General features: G+C 45.4%; 1 protein-coding gene across 3 annotated transcripts in view; it reads right to left on the minus strand.

Annotated features, from left to right (window-relative positions):
- DKK3 (dickkopf WNT signaling pathway inhibitor 3) overlaps window positions 1–23,677 on the minus strand; it is an 87,343-nt gene that overhangs the window by 15,995 nt on the left and 47,671 nt on the right. For 2 of the 3 annotated variants that reach the window (XM_056527995.1, XM_056527997.1), the window contains exons 2-4: window positions 13,915–14,157; window positions 9,447–9,575; window positions 8,456–8,536 (exon numbers count right to left, since the gene is read on the minus strand). In XM_056527995.1, coding sequence (XP_056383970.1) covers window positions 8,456–8,536; window positions 9,447–9,575; window positions 13,915–14,106 — 402 coding nt within the window. In that variant the 5' untranslated portion in view covers window positions 14,107–14,157. Of the gene's footprint in view, window positions 1–8,455; window positions 8,537–9,446; window positions 9,576–13,914; window positions 14,158–20,283; window positions 20,396–23,677 lie in introns of those variants that run through there. The other variant, XM_056527996.1, reaches the window with a different exon arrangement.

The raw sequence follows: 23,677 nt of genomic DNA on the forward strand, positions 1-23,677 counted from the left end.
TCTGTCCCTGATTTCTGGTGTCCCTATTATTCTGTACCTGATATTATCTGGTGTCCCTATAATGCTGTCCCCTGATATTATCTGGTGTCCCTATTATTCTGTCCCTGATATTATCTGGTGTCCCTATAATTCTGTCCCTGATTCTATCTGGTGTCCCTATAATTCTGTCCCTGATATTATCTGGTGTTCCTATAATTCTGTCCCTGATTCTATCTGGTGTCCCTATAATTCTGTCCCTGATATTATCTGGTGTCCTTATAATTCTATCCCCTGATATTATCTGGTGTCCCTATAATTCTGTCCCTGATTCTATCTGGTGTCCCTATAATTCTGTCCCTGATATTATCTGGTGTTCCTATAATTCTATCCCCTGATATTATCTGGTGTCCCTATAATTCTGTCCCTGATATTATCTGGTGTCCCTTTAATTCTGTCCCTGATTCTATCTGGTGTCCCTATAATTCTGTCCCTGATATTATCTGGTGTTCCTATAATTCTATCCCCTGATATTATCTGGTGTCCCTATTATTCTGTCCCTGATATTATCTGGTGTCCGTATTTTTCTGTCCCTGATATTATCTGGTGTCCCTATAATTCTGTCCCTGATATTATCTGGTGTACCTGTTTTTCTGTCCCTGATATTATCTGGTGTCCCTATAATTCCGTCCCCTGATATTATCTGGTGTCCCTATAATTTTGTCCCCTGATATTATCTGGTGTCCCTATAATTCTGTCCCTGATATTATCTGGTGTCCCTATAATTCTGTCCCTGATATTATCTGGTGTCCCTATAATTCTGTCCCTGATATTATCTGGTGTCCCTATAATTCTGTCCCTGATATTATCTGGTGTCCCTATTTTTCTGTCCCTGATATTATCTGGTGTCCCTATAATTCTGTCCCTGATATTATCTGGTGTCCCTATAATTCTGTCCCTGATATTATCTGGTGTCCCTATTTTTCTGTCCCTGATATTATCTGGTGTCCCTATAATTCTGTCCCTGATATTATCTGGTGTCCGTATTTTTCTGTCCCTGATATTATCTGGTGTCCCTATAATTCTGTCCCTGATATTATCTGGTGTCCGTATTTTTCTGTCCCTGATATTATCTGGTGTCCCTATAATTCTGTCCCTGATATTATCTGGTGTACCTGTTTTTCTGTCCCTGATATTATCTGGTGTCCCTATAATTCCGTCCCCTGATATTATCTGGTGTCCCTATAATTTTGTCCCCTGATATTATCTGGTGTCCCTATAATTCTGTCCCTGATATTATCTGGTGTCCCTATAATTCTGTCCCTGATATTATCTGGTGTCCCTATAATTCTGTCCCTGATATTATCTGGTGTCCCTATTTTTCTGTCCCTGATATTATCTGGTGTCCCTATAATTCTGTCCCTGATATTATCTGGTGTCCGTATTTTTCTGTCCCTGATATTATCTGGTGTCCCTATTATTCTGTCCCTGATATTATCTGGTGTCCCTATTATTCTGTCCCTGATATTATCTGGTGTCCCTATAATTCTGTCCCTGATATTATCTGGTGTACCTGTTTTTCTGTCCCTGATATTATCTGGTGTCCCTATAATGCTGTCCCTGATATTATCTGGTGTCCGTATTTTTCTGTCCCTGATATTATCTGGTGTCCCTATTATTCTGTCCCTGACATTATCTGGTGTCCCTATAATTCTGTCCCTGATATTATCTGGTGTCCCTATAATTCTGTCCCTGATATTATCTGGTGTCCCTATAATTCTGTCCCTGATATTATCTGGTGTCCCTATAATTCTGTCCCTGATATTATCTGGTGTCCCTATAATTCTGTCCCCTGATATTATCTGGTGTCCCTATTATTCTGTCCCTGATATTATCTGGTGTCCCTATAATTCTGTCCCTGATATTATCTGGTGTCCCTATAATTCTGTCCCTGATATTATCTGGTGTCCCTATAATTCTGTCCCTGATTCTATCTGTTGTCCCATCGGGGAGATGTAGGTTTGCGCAGCCTGAGAAGTAAAGAAGAATTCTGATTGCAGCTCTGGATGTGACTGGAGATTATTACCGCCATCTCCTGCGTCTCCTCCCAGTTCTTTCATAACCGAGTCTGAGAGTCACAAGAGAAAAGCAAACGGGAGGTGACAGGGACCACCGATCCGGAACAATCCGAAACACCGAACAGAGGCCCATAGAATGCTATATACTGGGGTCATCACCCATACAGAGGTATATACTGGGGTCATCACCCATACAGAGGTATATACTGGGGTCATCACCCATACAGAGCTATATACTGGGGGTCATCACCCATACAGCGCTATATACCGGGGTCATCACCCATACAGAGCTATATACCGGGGTCATCACCCATACAGCGCTATATACCGGGGTCATCACCCATACAGCGCTATATACCGGGGTCATCACCCATACAGCGCTATATACTGGGGGTCATCACCCATACAGCGCTATATACTGGGGGTCATCACCCATACAGCGCTATATACTGGGGGTCATCACCCATACAGCGCTATATACTGGGGGTCATCACCCATACAGCGCTATATACCGGGGTCATCACCCATACAGCGCTATATACCGGGGTCATCACCCATACAGAGGTATATACCGGGGTCATCACCCATACAGCGCTATATACCGGGGTCATCACCCATACAGCGCTATATACCGGGGTCATCACCCATACAGCGCTATATACGGGGGTCATCACCCATACAGCGCTATATACTGGAGTCATCACCCATACAGCGCTATATACTGGGGTCATCACCCATACAGCGCTATATACCGGGGTCATCACCCATACAGCGCTATATACCGGGGTCATCACCCATACAGCGCTATATACCGGGGTCATCACCCATACAGCGCTATATACCGGGGTCATCACCCATACAGCGCTATATACCGGGGTCATCACCCATACAGCGCTATATACCGGGGTCATCACCCATACAGCGCTATATACCGGGGTCATCACCCATACAGAGGTATATACCGGGGGTCATCACCCATACAGCGCTATATACCGGGGGTCATCACCCATACAGCGCTATATACCGGGGGTCATCACCCATACAGCGCTATATACCGGGGGTCATCACCCATACAGCGCTATATACCGGGGGTCATCACCCATACAGCGCTATATACCGGGGGTCATCACCCATACAGCGCTATATACCGGGGGTCATCACCCATACAGCGCTATATACTGGGGTCATCACCCATACAGCGCTATATACAGCAGTCATCACCCATACAGCGCTATATACAGCAGTCATCACCCATACAGCGCTATATACAGCAGTCGTCACCCATACAGCGCTATATACAGCAGATCATCACCCGTACAGCGCCTTATACAGCAGATCATCACCCGTACAGCGCTATATACTGGGGTCATCACCCATACAGCGCTATATACTGGGGGTCATCACCCATACAGCGCTATATACTGGGGGTCATCACCCATACAGCGCTATATACTGGGGTCATCACCCATACAGCGCTATATACTGGGGTCATCATCCATACAGCGCTATATACAGCAGTCATCACCCATACAGCGCTATATACAGCAGTCATCACCCATACAGCGCTATATACTGGGGTCATCACCCATACAGCGCTATATACAGCAGTCATCACCCATACAGCACTATATACTGGGGTCATCACCCATACAGCGCTATATACAGCAGTCATCACCCATACAGCGCTATATACAGCAGTCATCACCCATACAGCACTATATACTGCAATCATCACCCATACAGCGCTTTATACAGAAGATCATCACCCGTACAGCGCTATATACTGGGGTCATCACCCATACAGCGCTATATACAGCAGTCATCACCCATACAGCGCTATATACAGCAGATCATCACCCATACAGCGCTTTATACAGCAGATCATCACCCGTACAACGCTATATACTGGGGTCATCACCCATACAGCGCTATATACAGCAGTCATCACCCATACAGCGCTATATACAGCAGTCATCACCCATACAGCGCTATATACAGCAGATCATCACCCGTACAACGCTATATACTGGGGTCATCACCCATACAGCGCTATATACAGCAGATCATCACCCGTACAGCGCTATATACTGGGGTCATCACCCATACAGCAGATCATCACCCGTACAGCGCTATATACTGCAGCCTTTGGCGGTCTGGGCATGCTGGAAGTTGTAGTTTTGCAACAGCTGGAGGCACACTGGTTGAGAAACACGGGGGCTTTATCCAGTAAAAAAAAAAAAAAAAAAAACAATCTGTAATTGTTTTGAGTATACAGCTCCCACACACCAATGTGTTTCTATGGTAACAGACTACACTCGAGCACTGTGTAGTCTGATCCTGCAGTCATTTTCCATGGATGGACTACAGACTGATACATTTAACCTGCACTGACACATTGTAACAAACCATCAGGGCAGAGATCTGCTGATGTTTGATTGATTATTCTTCATGTCTATATTTGCTTTGTATTTCATTACAGTCTTATGTAAATACGGCAGCGTGAAATCACCGCGTCCACATATGGCGGCTCACGTCCTGAAGTGTCGCCACTAAGTGATCACAGGGATTATTGTCCCATCTGTTACCGCCACACCTGAAATTATGTGAACCCCTAAGGGCTGAGACACTGAAACGCAAGACAGCTGACAATACTGAAGCGGAACTAGTCTGTGTGTAATATACCGTAAGTGGAGTCTTCCTCACTTAGCAAGACCTAACTATGAATATAACTACTATAATACTGCTCCTATATACAAGAATATAACTACTATAATACTGCTCCTATATACAAGAATATAACTACTATAATACTGCTCCTATATACAAGAATATAACTACTATAATACTGCTCCTATATACAAGAATATAACTACTATAATACTGCTCCTATATGCAAGAATATAACTACTATAATACTGCTCCCTATATGCAAGAATATAACTACTATAATACTGCTCCTATATGCAAGAATATAACTACTATAATACTGCTCCTATATACAAGAATATACCTACTATAATACTGCTCCTATATACAAGAATATAACTACTATAATACTGCCCCCTATATACAAGAATATAACTACTATAATACTGCTCCTATATACAAGAATATAACTACTATAATACTGCCCCCTATATACAAGAATATAACTACTATAATACTGCTCCTATATACAAGAATATAACTACTATAATACTGCTCCTATATACAAGAATATAACTACTATAATACTGCCTTATATATACAAGAATATAACTACTATAATACTGCCTCCTATATACAAGAATATAACTACTATAATACTGCTCCTATATACTAGAATATAACTACTATAATACTGCTCCTATATACAAGAATATAACTACTATAATACTGCTCCTATATACAAGAATATAACTACTATAATACTGCCTCCTATATACTAGAATATAACTACTATAATACTTCTCCTATATACAAGAATATAACTACTATAATACTGCCCCTATATACAAGAATATAACTACTATAATACTGCCTCCTATATACAGAATATAACTACTATAATACTGCCCCTATATACAAGAATATAACTACTATAATACTGTTCCTATATACAAGAATATAACTACTATAATACTGCTCTTATATACAAGAATATAACTACTATAATACTGCTCCTATATACAAGAATATAACTACTATAATACTGCTCCCTATATACAAGAATATAACTACTATAATACTGTTCCTATATACAAGAATATAACTACTATAATACTGCTCTTATATACAAGAATATAACTACTATAATACTGCTCCTATATACAAGAATATAACTACTATAATACTGTTCCTATATACAAGAATATAACTAATATAATACTGCTCCAATATACAAGAATATAACTACTATAATACTGCTCCTATATACAAGAATATAACTACTATAATACTGCTCCTATATACAAGAATATAACTACTATAATACTGCTCCTATATAATGTGAGGTAATGAGGAGGAGGCGGGTCTTTGTTTGACTCTTATTTTATTGGTTGATCATCAGTTCTCAGATAGTTTCGGGGTTCTCCAGCTCCCCCAGAATCTGCGGTATTATATCAGTGCAGCCCCGCTCTCCTGAGGTCAGGACACACATTAATCTATTGAGGATTTCCATGGGTGACATCCGGTCAGTCTCTGTGGCCCCCGTAACGCTCCCATTGTGGGGGGGATGTGGCTGTGGATGAAGCAGTATCGGGTTTAGTTGCGGAGGATTTATCCTGAAGGTCTGAAGCCAAGAAGTTTTGCAAAGAAAAAAAAAAAACTCATACACGGGCAGAGACCAAGCAGTACCCGGCATACACGGGCAGAGACCAGAGAGAGTACCCGGCATACACGGGCAGAGACCAGAAAGTACCCGGCATACACGGGCAGAGACCAGAGAGAGTACCCGGCATACACGGGCAGAGACCAGAAAGTACCCGGCATACACGGGCAGAGACCAGAGAGAGTACCCGGCATACACGGGCAGAGACCAGAAAGTACCCGGCATACACGGGCAGAGACCAGAAAGTACCCGGCATACACGGGCAGAGACCAGAGAGAGTACCCGGCATACACGGGCAGAGAGAGTACCCGGCATACACGGGCAGAGACCAGAAAGTACCCGGCATACACGGGCAGAGACCAGAAAGTACCCGGCATACACGGGCAGAGACCAGAGAGAGTACCCGGCATACACGGGCAGAGAGAGTACCCGGCATACACGGGCAGAGACCAGAGAGAGTACCCGGCATACACGGGCAGAGACCAGAGAGAGTACCCGGCATACACGGGCAGAGACCAGAGAGAGTACCCGGCATACACGGGCAGAGAGAGTACCCGGCATACACGGGCAGAGAGAGTACCCGGCATACACGGGCAGAGAGAGTACCCGGCATACACGGACAGAGACCAGAGAGAGTACTCGGCATACACGGGCAGAGACCAGAGAGTACTCGGCATACACGGGCAGAGACCAGAGAGAGTACCCGGCATACACGGGCAGAGACCAGAGAGAGTACCCGGCATACACGGGCAGAGACCAGACAGTACCCGGCATACACGGGCAGAGACCAGAGAGAGTACCCGGCATACACGGGCAGAGACCAGACAGTACCCAACATACACGGGCAGAGACCAGAGAGAGTACCCGGCATACACGGACAGAGCCCAGACAGTACCCAACATACACGGGCAGAGACGAGAGAGAGTATCCAGCATACACGGGCAGAGACCAGAGAGAGTACCCGGCATACACGGGCAGAGCCCAAAGAGAGTACCCGGCATACACGGGCAGAGCCCAGAGAGAGTACTCAGCATACACGGCCAGAGACCAGAAAGTACCCAGCATACACGGGCAGAGCCCATAGAGAGTACTCAGCATACACGGGCCGAGACCAGGCAGTACCCGGCATACACGGGCAGAGACCAGGCAGTACCCGGCATACACGGGCAGAGCCCAGAGAGAGTACTCAGCATACACGGGCAGAGCCCAGAGAGAGTACTCAGCATACACGGGCAGAGCCCAGAGAGAGTACTCAGCATACACGGGCAGAGCCCAGGCAGTACCCAGCATACACGGGCAGAGACCAGGCAGTACCCAGCATACACAGGCAGAGACCAGGCAGTACCCAGCATACACGGGCAGAGCCCAGAGAGAGTACCCAGCATACACGGGCAGAGCCCAGAGAGAGTACTCAGCATACACGGGCAGAGACCAGGCAGTAGCTAGAGAGTCCCCAGCTATCACATTGACCAATATATAAGGCAGTGCCAAACCATCACCAAGACTGATACATATAGCAGCAGTGCCCAACTATTACCATGATAGATACCCTTTGCCTGCCTTAGATAGATACATGACAAAACCCACTGTCACCGCAGCAGCGTCATAGCATACAAATGACCTGACCATCAGCACCACAGCAGCATCACACTGTACAGATTACCTGACCTCCAGCCCTGCAGCAGCATCACAGCATACAGATCATCTGACCACCAGCATCATAGCGTACAGATCGCCTGACCACCAGCACCGCAGCAGCTTCACAGCGTACAGATCGCCTGACCACCAGCACCGCAGCAGCATCACAGCGTACAGATCACCTGACCACCAGCATCATTACAGCATACAAATGACATAACCACCAGCCCTGCAGCAGCATCACAGCATACAGATCATCTGACCACCAACATCACTACAGCATTCATATTACCTGACCACCAGCACCGCAGCAGCATCACAGCGTACAGATCACCTGACCACCAGCACCGCAGCAGCATCACAGCATACAGATCATCTGACCACCAGCACCGCAGCAGCTGCTCTATAATAATGTGCAGTCATGTGATCACACTGCGCCATAGTTCAGACTTACGTGTCCCATCTTGTCGCCGTCCTTCAGCGTGGATATAATGGTCTTAGAGATGTACGTGGATCCGGTCTTGTTGTCCGTTTCCTGCAGGAAATAATAATATAAGAGACATTTCCTATAATGTATCATCAGATGTTACCAGGAACTGACACAGAGTAACAGAACCGCTCCTGTGATGCTGCTCTTCTGCTTCTAGGGATAATGTCCTCAAGCCATGGTCTCCAACATGTGACTCTCCAGCTGTTCCAGAACTAGAACTCCCAGCATTCCCTGATGGCCGGTGGCAACACCAACAAGACCTGCTAAAACCTAATATGACCCAGCACTGCCCCCTCCCCACCCACTGTACCCGACAGTGCCCCCTCCGCCCCCACTGTACCCGACAGTGCCCCCTCCCCACCCACTGTACCCGACAGTGCCCCCTCCCCACCCACTGTACCCGACAGTGCCCCCTCCCCACCCACTGTACCCGACAGTGCCCCCTCCCCACCCACTGTACCCGACAGTGCCCCCTCCGCCCCCACTGTACCCGACAGTGCCCCCTCCGCCCCCACTGTACCCATCAGTGCCCCCTCCACCCATCAGTGCCCCGTCCACACCCACTGTACCCAACAGTGCCCCATCTGTACCCGACAGTGCCCCCTCCGCCCCCACTGTACCCAACAGTGCCCCCTCCGCCCCCACTGTACCCGACAGTGCCCCCTCCACTGTACCCATCAGTGCCCCCTCCACCCATCAGTGCCCCGTCCACACCCACTGTACCCAACAGTGCCCCATCTGTACCCAACAGTGCCCCCTCCACCCCCACTGTACCCAACAGTGCCCCCTCCACCCCCACTGTACCCAACAGTCCCCCCTCCACCCCCACTGTACCCAACAGTGCCCCATACAGTTAGGCTCACAGTGCCATATACAGTATACAGGTTGCCCCCATACTCCGGACTCCTTCCCCTACAGCGTCCCCCCGATCAGTGCCCCTTAATCCCACCATCACCTTGATGATCTCCTCTTTGGTCACAATGGTGGCGTTGCCCACTTTGGTTTCCTTTACGGTTTTGTTGTGGTAGTTTGGCGGCAGATCCGTCAGGGAGACGTGATCCTTCAGACTTTCTTCTGTTTGGAGCTGGAAAAACAAAACAAAAATGTCACAATAAAAAAGGTAACAAACAGCAACAACAGCAAAACAAGCAGATCTGTCTGCAAGTCCTGAAATACTCTGTGCTGCTGAGATCCTGCTCCTTCCACCACATCAGTCTCTTATCGGACCGGTCCCAGACCAGTTCCAGTCCTAGTTGTGCGCTGACCTCATAAGTACAGTGTGGAGAAGTCAGGGAGAAGTGTGAGGTGATCTGAGGAGCCCCTACACTCAGGTGAACGTCAAAGCCGAGCGGTAATCTTCAGTCAGTCTCCAGCAGCAAAGTCAGCGTGGGTCGCCATTCATCACAAGTCAGTCACCATACAGCACAAACAACTACAAGTCCCAGCAAGGCCATAGGCTTCCAGGGTGTACTCTGCACCTCCCTTTGCACCGATCTATGCTGTAAAGGAATCACCATCTATCCTGCCTCAGTAAAGAGTTATCTGTAACCTTGTATCAGAGTATTTATTGCCCAGTGTCTGGCCCAGGAGAGGCCATCTCAAACCTCGGACCATGTAGAGGCTAACAGTCCCCTGGCGTCACAAAAAGATTAATTTTACGTTCTCCACCCCGTAGACACCACATGCTCCTCTGCTGAAATCCTCTGTGCTGCTGGGAGGAATCGGCTCCTTCCACTATGTAACTCAGATAAACAGACATTAATACTGAAATCCTCTGTGCTGCTGAGGACAATGTAACTCAGTCTATGAGCTCCGCAGATCAGTGCACTGCTCTCCTGGAATCCTCTGTGCTGCTGAGGACAATGTAACTCAGTCCATGAGCTCCGCAGATCAGTGCACTGCTCTCCTGGTATCCTCTGTGCTGCTGAGAACATTGTAACTCAGTCCATGAGCTCTGCAGATCAGTGCGCTGCTCTCCTGGATTCATCTCTGCTGCTGAGGACAATGTAACTCAGTCTATGAGCTCCGCAGATCAGTGCGCTGCTCTCCTGGATTCATCTCTGCTGCTGAGGACAATGTAACTCAGTCTATGAGCTCCGCAGATCAGTGCGCTGCTCTCCTGGAATCCTCTGTGCTGCTGAGGACAATGTAACTCAGTCCATGAGCTCCGCAGATCAGAGCAGCACAGAGGATTCCAGGAGAGCAGTGCACTGATCTGCGGAGCTCATGGACTGAGTTACATTGTCCTCAGCAGCACAGAGGATTCCAGGAGAGAAGTGCAGAGGACAATGTAACTCAGTCCATGAGCTCCACAGATCAGTGCACTGCTCTCCTGGAATCATCTCTGCTGCTGAGGACAATGTAACTCAGTCTATGAGCTCCACAGATCAGTGCACTGCTCTCCTGGAATCCTCTGTGCTGCTGAGGACAATGTAACTCAGTCCATGAGCTCCACAGATCAGTGCACTGCTCTCCTGGAATCATCTCTGCTGCTGAGGACAATGTAACTCAGTCTATGAGCTCCACAGATCAGTGCACTGCTCTCCTGGAATCATCTCTGCTGCTGAGGACAATGTAGCTCAGTCTATGAGCTCCACAGATCAGTGCACTGCTCTCCTGGAATCATCTCTGCTGCTGAGGACAATGTAACTCAGTCCATGAGCTCCGCAGATCAGTGCACTGCTCTCCTGAGATTCTCTGTGCTGCTGAGGACAATGTAACTCAGTCCATGAGCTCCGCAGATCAGTGCACTGCTCTCCTGAGATTCTCTGTGCTGCTGAGGACAATGTAACTCAGTCTATGAGCTCCACAGATCAGTGCACTGCTCTCCTGGAATCATCTCTGCTGCTGAGGACAATGTAACTCAATCCATGAGCTCCACAGATCAGTGCACTGCTCTCCTGAGATTCTCTGTGCTGCTGAGGACAATGTAACTCAGTCCATGAGCTCCACAGATCAGTGCACTGCTCTCCTGAGATTCTCTGTGCTGCTGAGGACAATGTAACTCAGTCCATGAGCTCCGCAGATCAGTGCGCTGCTCTCCTGAGATTCTCTGTGCTGCTGAGGACAATGTAACTCAGTCCATGAGCTCCACAGATCAGTGCACTGCTCTCCTGGAATCCTCTGTGCTGCTGAGGACAATGTAACTCAGTCTATGAGCTCCGCAGATCAGTGCGCTGCTCTCCTGAGATTCTCTGTGCTGCTGAGGACAATGTAACTCAGTCCATGAGCTCCGCAGATCAGTGCACTGCTCTCCTGAGATTCTCTGTGCTGCTGAGGACAATGTAACTCAGTCCATGAGCTCCGCAGATCAGTGCACTGCTCTCCTGAGATTCTCTGTGCTGCTGCGGCCACGTTGTTACTTTATGATTACGGTCGCGGTGATGATGGGGGGTGGGTGAGGAGTCACTTTCCTGCCACCATGAGGCGAATTATTTCATGTAAATCTTCTTCCTCCTCAGACGACAAAATTAGATCAAAGATACAAAATCCGCGACTCATCCGTAATTTATAAATATTAAAACCAGCGGCGTCACCGGTGGAGAAGACGAAGAGACAGCAGCACATGACTCACCCAGATGTGATCAGCGCCACAAAAACTACAACTCCCAGCATGCCCTGACATCAGCAGGCTTTCCAGCTATTGCAAAGACTACAACTCTCAGCATGCCCCGATATCTGAAAGGGATCCAACTGTTGCAAAACTACAACTCACAGCATGCCCTGACATCAGAAGGCTTTCCAGCTGGTGCAAGACTACAACTCCCAGCATGCCCCGATATCTGCAAGGTCTCCAGCTGTTGCAAAACTACAGCTCAAAGAATGCACGGACATCTGCCAGTTCTCTGACTGTTTAAAACTACAACTCCCATCATGTCCTGACATCAGCAGGCTTTCCAGCTATTGCAAAACTACAACTCCCAGCATGCCCTGACAGGGCATGCTGGGAGTTGTAGTTCTGCAACAGCCAGAGAAGCCACAGGTTGAGAAACCGCGCCATAGAGCCCGTGCAATCAGCCCCTCCGCCCGCGATAGGTCGTCATACAGGTGACCATTGCAGCCGGAGGGGCGCCGGCCCTTTAAGGCCCAAAACTTTTCAGACTTTTTTTTCTTCAGACATTTGGTTCGTCCCATGGAAAGAAATGTGGTTGTTTTGTGTTATTTTCCATGCGGTGACTTTTTCGGAGATCGCCGGCCCCGTTATTTCATCCTAGACGTCCTCGCTTAGGTTTTTACGGAAATCGCTGCCAAGAAAGCTGCGCCGAAAAAAAAATAAGGAAAAGCTCAGGAGTCGCGGTAAAAGAGGAGAAGGAGGAGGAGGAGGCGGCGGCACGTGATAAAATCCGAGCCGAAAAATATAACATTCCTGAGTCTCCTATAGAAAGTCCAAATCAGGGGGAAATCGAGGCGGAGTTAACCCATTAATGACCATGCACAATGTAATACACAGGACATAAGGGGGATTCTGGTCAGGAGCCACCTATTCACTGCAAATAAATGAGTGGGGGGCGGGGGACCAGGGTGTTGGTCGATATGAGATCCAATGGGGGACCAGGATGTTGGATATCATGGGGTCTATGGGGGACCAGGATGTTGGATATCATGGGGTCTATGGGGGACCAGGATGTTGGATATCATGGGGTCTATGGGGGACCAGGATGTTTGGTCTATGGGGGACCAGGGTTTTGGTTATCATGGGGTCTATGGGAGACCAGGGTGTTGGATATAATTGGGTCCTTGGTTGACCAGGGTGTTTGATATCATGGGGTCCATGGGGGACCAGGGTGTTGGATATCATGGGGTCTATGGGGGACCAGGGTGTTGCATATCATGGGGTCCATGGGGGACCAGGGTGTTGGATATCATGGGGTCCATGCCCTTCTACCTGGTGCCTGACAGTTGTTCAAAAACTACAACTCCCAGCATGCCCTTACTGTAGTTTTGTAATAGAGCAGAAGAGCCATTATGGCGCATTCACGGCATCCCAGCATTCCCTAACCTCATCTGTTGCAAAACTACAACTCCCAGCATGCCCCGACAGACACAAGCTGATCCCCTGCAGCCGTCCGGACATGCTGGGAGTTGTAGTTTTACAAAATCTAAAGAGCTGCTGATTGAGAAACACCACCTTAGGGTAAGACTGAACTATGATCCTCAGTGAAGCTGTGAAGGAGACCACATCTTGGGTAAGGGGGGACATACCATAGAGAAGACTGTGGGGCCCCTCAGTAAGTGGGGGCCCAGTCCTGGTTGACCCCTGGATTTCCCTGAACTGAAGTAAAGAACTGGCCCAAGGATCAAGGACTGGAGGGAGGACAATCCCCCAGGCCCAACACTGTCTGATCACAGGAGGATCCCTTCATACATGTACAGCGCCCCCCTAGTCCGCAGGCGGTATCTGGTATTGCAGGTCGGGGTTTTACCTCTTTCACGGCGTTCTCCAGCTTAGACTGTGTGTCCCCGATCAGTTCTTCTACTTCCTCAAACATCTCATTCAGAGAACTCTTGACCGGGGCGTCGGCGATGTGCGCTCCGGGGGCGGCGGGCGTTGTGGTGTTGGGTATTGGAGAGGAGACTACGAGGCCTAGAGTCACCGCCAGGACCACCAGGAGCATCGCGGCGATATATACGTGGACAGAGCGTCGCTAAAATATCAGGGTCCAAATCTGCGGAGCAAGGAGGAGAAACTGTCAAAATCCCTGACATGTGAAATATTATTGGAGAGTTGCCATTCAGGACTCCGGGAAAGCTGGGTGACCCCACTGTGGAGCTGTAGTGATGGGTGTCAGCAACAAACAAGTCCCTATAATTATTACAATACACAATGATCTAGGGAGAGGACGATCAGTAAGAGATCAGCAAATATCCGAGAACAGAGCGAAGTGTGAACAGGGGTCAACATGGAGAGGAGGGCAGAAACAGCAATATACACACAATGTACAACATATACACACACACAATGTACAACATATACACACACACAATGTACAACATATACACACACATTACACACCTACACAATGTACAACATATACACAACAGACACACAATGTACAACATATACACAACAGACACACAATGTACAACATATACACATATACACAACAGACACACAATGTACAACATATACACAACAGACACACAACAGACACACAATGTACAACATATACACAACAGACACACAATGTACAACATATACACAACAGACACACAATAGACACACAATGTACAACATATACACACACACAATGTACAACATATACACAACAGACACACAATAGACACACAATGTACAACATATACACACACACAATGTACAACATATACACACACACAATGTACAACATATACACAACAGACACACAATGTACAACATATACACAACAGACACACAATGTACAACATATACACAACACACAATGTACAACATATACACAACAGACACACAATGTACAACATATACACAACAGACACACAATGTACAACATATACACAACAGACACACAATGTACAACATATACACAACAGACACACAATGTACAACATATACACAACATATACACAACAGACACACAATGTACAACATATACACAACAGACACACAATGTACAACATATACACAACAGACACACAATGTACAACATATACACAACAGACACACAATGTACAACATATACACAACAGACACACAATAGACACACAATGTACAACATATACACAATAGACACACAATGTACAACATATACACAACAGACACACAATGTACAACATATACACAACAGACACACAATAGACACACAATGTACAACATATACACAATAGACACACAATGTACAACATATACACAATAGACACACAATGTACAACATATACACAACAGACACACACCTACACAATGTACAACATATACACAACAGACACACAATGTACAACATATACACAACAGACACACAATGTACAACATATACACAACAGACACACAATGTACAACATATACACAACAGACACACAATGTACAACGTACAACATATACACAATAGACACACAATGTACAACATATACACAGACACACAATGTACAACATATACACAACAGACACACAATGTACAACATATACACAACAGACACACAATGTACAACATATACACAACAGACACACAATGTACAACATATACACAACAGACACACACCTACACAATGTACAACATATACACACAATGTACAACATATACACAACAGACACACAATAGACACACAATGTACAACATATACACACACCTACACAATGTACAACATATACACAATAGACACACAATGTACAACATATACACAACAGACACACACCTACACAATGTACAACATATACACAACAGACACACAATGTACAACATATACACAACAGACACACAATGTACAACATATACACAACAGACACACACCTACACAATGTACAACATATACACAACAGACACACAATGTACAACATATACACAACAGACACACAATGTACAACATATACACAACAGACACACAATGTACAACATATACACAACAGACACACAATGTACAACATATACACAATAGACACACAATGTACAACATATACACAACAGACACACAATGTACAACATATACACAACAGACACACACCTACACAATGTACAACATATACACAACAGACACACAATGTACAACATATACACAACAGACACACAATGTACAACATATACACAACAGACACACAATGTACAACATATACACAACAGACACACAATGTACAACATATACACAATAGACACACAATGTACAACATATACACAACAGACACACAATAGACACACAATGTACAACATATACACAACAGACACACAATGTACAACATATACACACACCTACACAATGTACAACATATACACAATAGACACACAATGTACAACATATACACAACAGACACACACCTACACAATGTACAACATATACACACAATGTACAACATATACACAACAGACACACAATAGACACACAATGTACAACATATACACACACCTACACAATGTACAACATATACACAATAGACACACAATGTACAACATATACACAACAGACACACACCTACACAATGTACAACATATACACAACAGACACACAATGTACAACATATACACAACAGACACACAATGTACAACATATACACAACAGACACACACCTACACAATGTACAACATATACACAACAGACACACAATGTACAACATATACACAACAGACACACAATGTACAACATATACACAACAGACACACAATGTACAACATATACACAATAGACACACAATGTACAACATATACACAATAGACACACAATGTACAACATATACACAATAGACACACAATGTACAACATATACACAACAGACACACAATGTACAACATATACACAACAGACACACACCTACACAATGTACAACATATACACAACAGACACACAATGTACAACATATACACAACAGACACACAATGTACAACATATACACAACAGACACACAATGTACAACATATACACAACAGACACACAATGTACAACATATACACAATAGACACACAATGTACAACATATACACAACAGACACACAATAGACACACAATGTACAACATATACACAACAGACACACAATAGACACACAATGTACAACATATACACACACCTACACAATGTACAACATATACACAATAGACACACAATGTACAACATATACACAACAGACACACACCTACACAATGTACAACATATACACAACAGACACACACCTACACAATGTACAACATATACACAACAGACACACAATGTACAACATATACACAACAGACACACACCTACACAATGTACAACATATACACAACAGACACACAATGTACAACATATACACAACAGACACACAATGTACAACATATACACACATTACACACCTACACAATGTACAACATATACTGTACACACACCTACACAATGTACAACATATACACAACAGACACAATGTACAACATATACACAACACAGACACACAATGTACAACATATACACAACAGACACACAATGTACAACATATACACACACATTACACACCTACACAAAGTACAACATATACACAACAGACACACAATGTACAACATATACACACATTACACACCTACACAATGTACAACATATACTGTACACACACCTACACAATGTACAACATATACACAACAGACACAATGTACAACATATACACAACACAGACACACAATGTACAACATATACACAACAGACACACAATGTACAACATATACACACACATTACACACCTACACAAAGTACAACATATACTGTACACACAATGTACAACATATACACAACAGACACACAATGTACAACATATACACAACAGACACACAATAGACACACAATGTACAACATATACACACACCTACACAATGTACAACATATACACAATAGACACACAATGTACAACATATACACAATAGACACACAATGTACAACATATACACACTCACACATTACACACCTACACAAAGTACAACATATACACACATTACACACCTACAACATATACACAACAGACACACAATGTACAACATATACACACACATTACACACCTACACAATGTACAACATATACACACACACACACACACACATTACACACCTACAAAGTACAACATATACACACACCTACAAAGTACAACATATACTGTACACACACCTACACAAAGTACAACATATACACACATTACACACCTACAAAGTACAACATATACTGTACACACCTACACAAAGTACAACATATACACAACAGACACAATGTACAACATATACACACACATTACACACCTACACAATGTACAACATACACACTACACACCTACAAAGTACAACATATACACGCACCTACAAATACAACATATACTGTACACACACCTACACAATGTACAACATATACACACCTACACAAAGTACAACATATACCACACACCTACAAATACAACATATACTGTACACACACCTACACAATGTACAACATATACACACACACACACATTACACACCTACAAAGTACAACATATACTGTACACACATTACAAACAGTACAACATATACACACACACACGCTACACACCTACAACATATACACACACACTACACACCTACAAAGTACAACATATACACACATTACACACCTACAAATACAACATATACTGTACACACATTATACACACTACAATATATACACACACCTACACAAAGTACGGCATATACTGTACACACATTACACACCTACAAAGTACAACATACAGTATACACACACCTACACAAAGTACAACATATACTGTACACACATTATAAACAGTACAACATATACACACATTACACACCTACAAAGTACAACATATACTGTACACACCTACACAAAGTACAACATACACACACACTACACACCTACACAAAGTACATTATAAACAGTACAACATACACACACACTACACACCTACAAAGTACAACATACAGTATACACACACCTACACAAAGTACAACATATACTGTACACACATTACACACCTAGACAATGTATCACAACACACACTTGCAAATCATACAAATACACATCTATAGCATACAAACAATAAACTATCACATATTCACATGTGTACACACCTATTATTGACTTGAGTACAATGCACACATCAAACATATACATCACAAACACACCCACCACGCATCACACACACACACACACACACACACACACACACACACATCACACAGACCACATCACACACCACATCACAAACCACACATCATCGCACACATCACACACATCGCACACCATCACACACATCGCACACCATCACACATCACCATCACACACATGACACACATCACACACACACACACACATCACACAGACCACATCACACACCACATCACAAACCACACACCATCGCACACATCACACACATCACATCACACACATCACACACATCACACACATCACATCACACACACCACACATCACACGCATCACACACACACACACACACACACACACACACACACATCACACAGACCACATCACACACCACCATCACACACACCACATCACAAACCACATCACAAACCACACACACACCACATCACAAACCACACACCATCGCACACATCACACACATCGCACACCATCACACACCATCACACACCATCACACACATCGCACACCATCACACACCATCACACACCATCACACACATCGCACACCATCACACACATCACACACCATCACACACATCGCACACCATCACACACATCGCACACCATCACACACATCGCACACAATCACACACATCGCACACATCGCACACCATCACACATCACACACATGACACACATCACATCACACACCATCACACATCACACACGACACACATCACACATCACACATCACACACGACACACATCACACACGACACACATCACATCACACACCACACCATCACACACACACCACACCATCACACACATCACACATCACACACACCACACACACACATACATACACACACACACATACATACATACATACATACACACACATACATACATACATACATACATACCACACCATCACACACATCACACACATCACACACACACACATACATACATACATACCACACCATCACACACATCACACACACATACATACCACACCATCGCACACATCGTGGTCTCCGCTCTCACCTGCTGCGCGGATGCAGAATCCTGGATGCACAATCCACAGCAGCAGAAAAAGCCATCAGGCCCCGCCCCCTCATCTGCATACTGAGCCCTAATAGGCTGACCTGAGAGCAGAGATCTGTACGTCACATGGAGGGCGGGAGGACCTGGGGGAAACACGTGGGGAGGTGACAACAGTCTGTACAATTGTCTCCAGATGTAGCAGAGCTCATTGTGTCAGCAGAATAACCCAGAAAATTCCTCATCATTTCACCATCTCTGCTTGTTGTCAGCAAATAGAAACATTCATATTTACACCAGGAGGCTGACAACCCACAATGGCTGTCCGTTCATGCTGGGAGTTATAGTTTTGCAACAGCTGGAGGCACCCTGGTTGGGAAACAAGGCCCCACAGACATGATACTACTCACAGCAGGAATTTGTTACAGTTCTAAAAATGTATCAGTGCAGATAAACTGATTATTTGTTACAATGTATCAGTGCAGTTAAACTGATTGTTTGTTACAATGTATCAGTGCAGGTAAAATTATTGTTACAATGTATCAGTGCAGGTAAACTGAGTGTTTGTTACAATGTATCAGTGCAGGTAAAAAAAAAAAAAAACCCTGATTGTTACAATGTATCAGTGCAGGAAAAAAAAAGGATCGTTTGTTACAATGTATTAGTGCAAGTAAACTGATTGTTACAATGTAACAGTGCAGGTAAAAATCAGTGCATTTTACCTGCACTGATACATTGTAACAAACAATTAGTTCACCTGAACTGATACATTGTAACAAACTATCGGTTTACTTGCACTGATACATTGTAACAAATTAAGGTTCCATGCACTGATACATTGTAACAAACAATCCGTTTACATGCACTGATACATTGTAACAAACAGTTTACCTGCACTGATACATTGTAACAATGTATCAGTGCAGGTAAACTGTTTGTTAAAATGTATCAGTGCAGGTAAACTGAGGGTTTGTTACAATGTATCAGTGCAGGTAAACTGAGTGTTTGTTACAATGGATCAGTGCAGGTAAACTGAGGGTTTGTTACAATGTATCAGTGCAGGTAAACTGAGGGTTAGTTACAATGTATCAGTGCAGGTAAACTGAGTGTTTGTTACAATGGATCAGTGCAGGTAAACTGAGGGTATGTTACAATGGATCAGTGCAGGTAAACTGAGGGTTTGTTACAATGTATCAGTGCAGGTAAACTGAGTGTTTGTTACAATGGATCAGTGCAGGTAAACTGAGGGTTTGTTACAATGTATCAGTGCAGGTAAACTGAGGGTTAGTTACAATGTATCAGTGCAGGTAAACTGAGGGTTTGTTACAATGTATCAGTGCAGGTAAACTGAGTGTTTGTTACAATGGATCAGTGCAGGTAAACTGAGGGTTTGTTACAATGTATCAGTGCAGGTAAACTGAGGGTTAGTTACAATGTATCAGTGCAGGTAAACTGAGTGTTTGTTACAATGGATCAGTGCAGGTAAACTGAGGGTATGTTACAATGGATCAGTGCAGGTAAACTGAGGGTTTGTTACAATGTATCAGTGCAGGTAAACTGAGTGTTTGTTACAATGTATCAGTGCAGGTAAACTGAGGGTTTGTTACAGCATATAGCATTTCCCAGATTACAGTGCGGTCCCGGCCGCCCCAGGTCTGCAGACAGGTTTGTCCAGAATCTCTGTACATGGCGCATACATGTGCGGTGCAGCCGCACTGACTAACCCCCCCCCAGGGCCTGCACCGGTCGGTCGTCTGCACATCAGCGCCCCCATCTGTACCAAGGTGATTCAGACTCTTCAGGGGGGTTTGTTATACAGTGAAACATTCAGAGATCAATAGAAAAGGGGACAATCAATGAGATCACTATTACAGCTCCCACAGCTTTCTCACCCAGCTTTCCCCCACTCCTGAATGGAAAATATTTGCAGTATTCATTGGATGCAATGATATTAGGTCTCAGGACCTAAATGTCTCAGGAAAAGCTGCATGACACAAAGGTTACACCACATACCATGAGCTGTCTGGGCATACTGGGAGTTGTAGTTTTGCAACAGCTGGAGGGCAACAGTTTGGAGACCTCTGGTCTAGAGGGATCACAACTCAACTTCCCCAGGGCCTGAATGGCTGATCTCCCTGAACAATAAATGTCCATTGTATCAATATAAATTATTGTATCTATAATCTACGATCCATGCAGTGTGGGCAATCCTTTGTTCCTGCAGGAAATAAGCCGCTTACAGGAGGAGGAGGACAGAGGAAGGTTGAGGAGGAAAGAGGGGTCTGGAGGGAGGAGACAGAGGAATTTGGAGGAGGAGGACAAAGGAGTCTGGAGGAGGAGGAGGACAGAGGAGTCTGGAGGAGGACAAAGGAGTCTGGAGGAGGACAGAGGAGTCTGGAGGGAGGAGACAGAGGAATCTGGAGGAGGAGGAGGACAGATGAGTCTGGAGGGAGGAGACAGAGGAATCTGGAGGAGGAGGACAGAGGAGTCTGGAGGGAGGAGACAGAGGAATCTGGAGGAGGACAGAGGAGTCTATAGGGAGGAGGACAGAGGAGTCTGGAGGGAGGAGACAGAGGAATCTGGAGGAGGAGGACAGAGGAGTCTGGAGGAGGAGGACAGAGGGGTCTGGAGGAGGAGGACAGAGGGGTCTGGAGGAGGAGGACAGAGGAGTCTGGAGGAGGAGGACAGAAGAGTCTGGAGGGAGGAGGACAGAGAGGTCTGGAGGAGGAGGACAGAGGAGTCTGGAGGAGGACAGAGGAGTCTGGAGGGAGGAGACAGAGGAATCTGGAGGAGGAGGAGGACAGAGGAGTCTGGAGGGAGGAGGACAGAGGAGTCTGGAGGAGGAGGAGGACAGAGGAGTCTGGAGGGAGAAGACAGAGGAATCTGGAGGAGGAGGACAGAGGAGTCTGGAGGAGGAGGACAGAGAGGTCTGGAGGAGGAGGACAGAGGAGTCTGGAGGGAGGAGACAGGAATCTGGAGGAGGACAGAGGAGTCTATAGGGAGGAGGACAGAGGAGTCTGGAGGGAGGAGACAGAGGAGTCTGGAGGAGGAGGAGGACAGAGGAGTCTGGAGGGAGAAGACAGAGGAGTCTGGAGGGAGGAGACAGAGGAGTCTGGAGGGAGGAGACAGAGGAATCTGGAGGAGGAGGACAGAGGGGTCTGGAGGAGGAGGACAGAGGGGTCTGGAGGAGGAGGACAGAGGAGTCTGGAGGAGGAGGACAGAGGAGTCTGGAGGAGGAGGACAGAGGGGTCTGGAGGAGGAGGACAGAGGAGTCTGGAGGAGGAGGACAGAGGGGTCTGGAGGAGGAGGACAGAGGGGTCTGGAGGAGGAGGACAGAAGAGTCTGGAGGAGGAGGACAGAAGAGTCTGGAGGGAGGAGGACAGAGAGGTCTGGAGGA

This window comes from Hyla sarda, chromosome 6, assembly GCF_029499605.1.
Source record: "Hyla sarda isolate aHylSar1 chromosome 6, aHylSar1.hap1, whole genome shotgun sequence".
NCBI classification, from domain to species: domain Eukaryota; kingdom Metazoa; phylum Chordata; class Amphibia; order Anura; family Hylidae; genus Hyla; species Hyla sarda.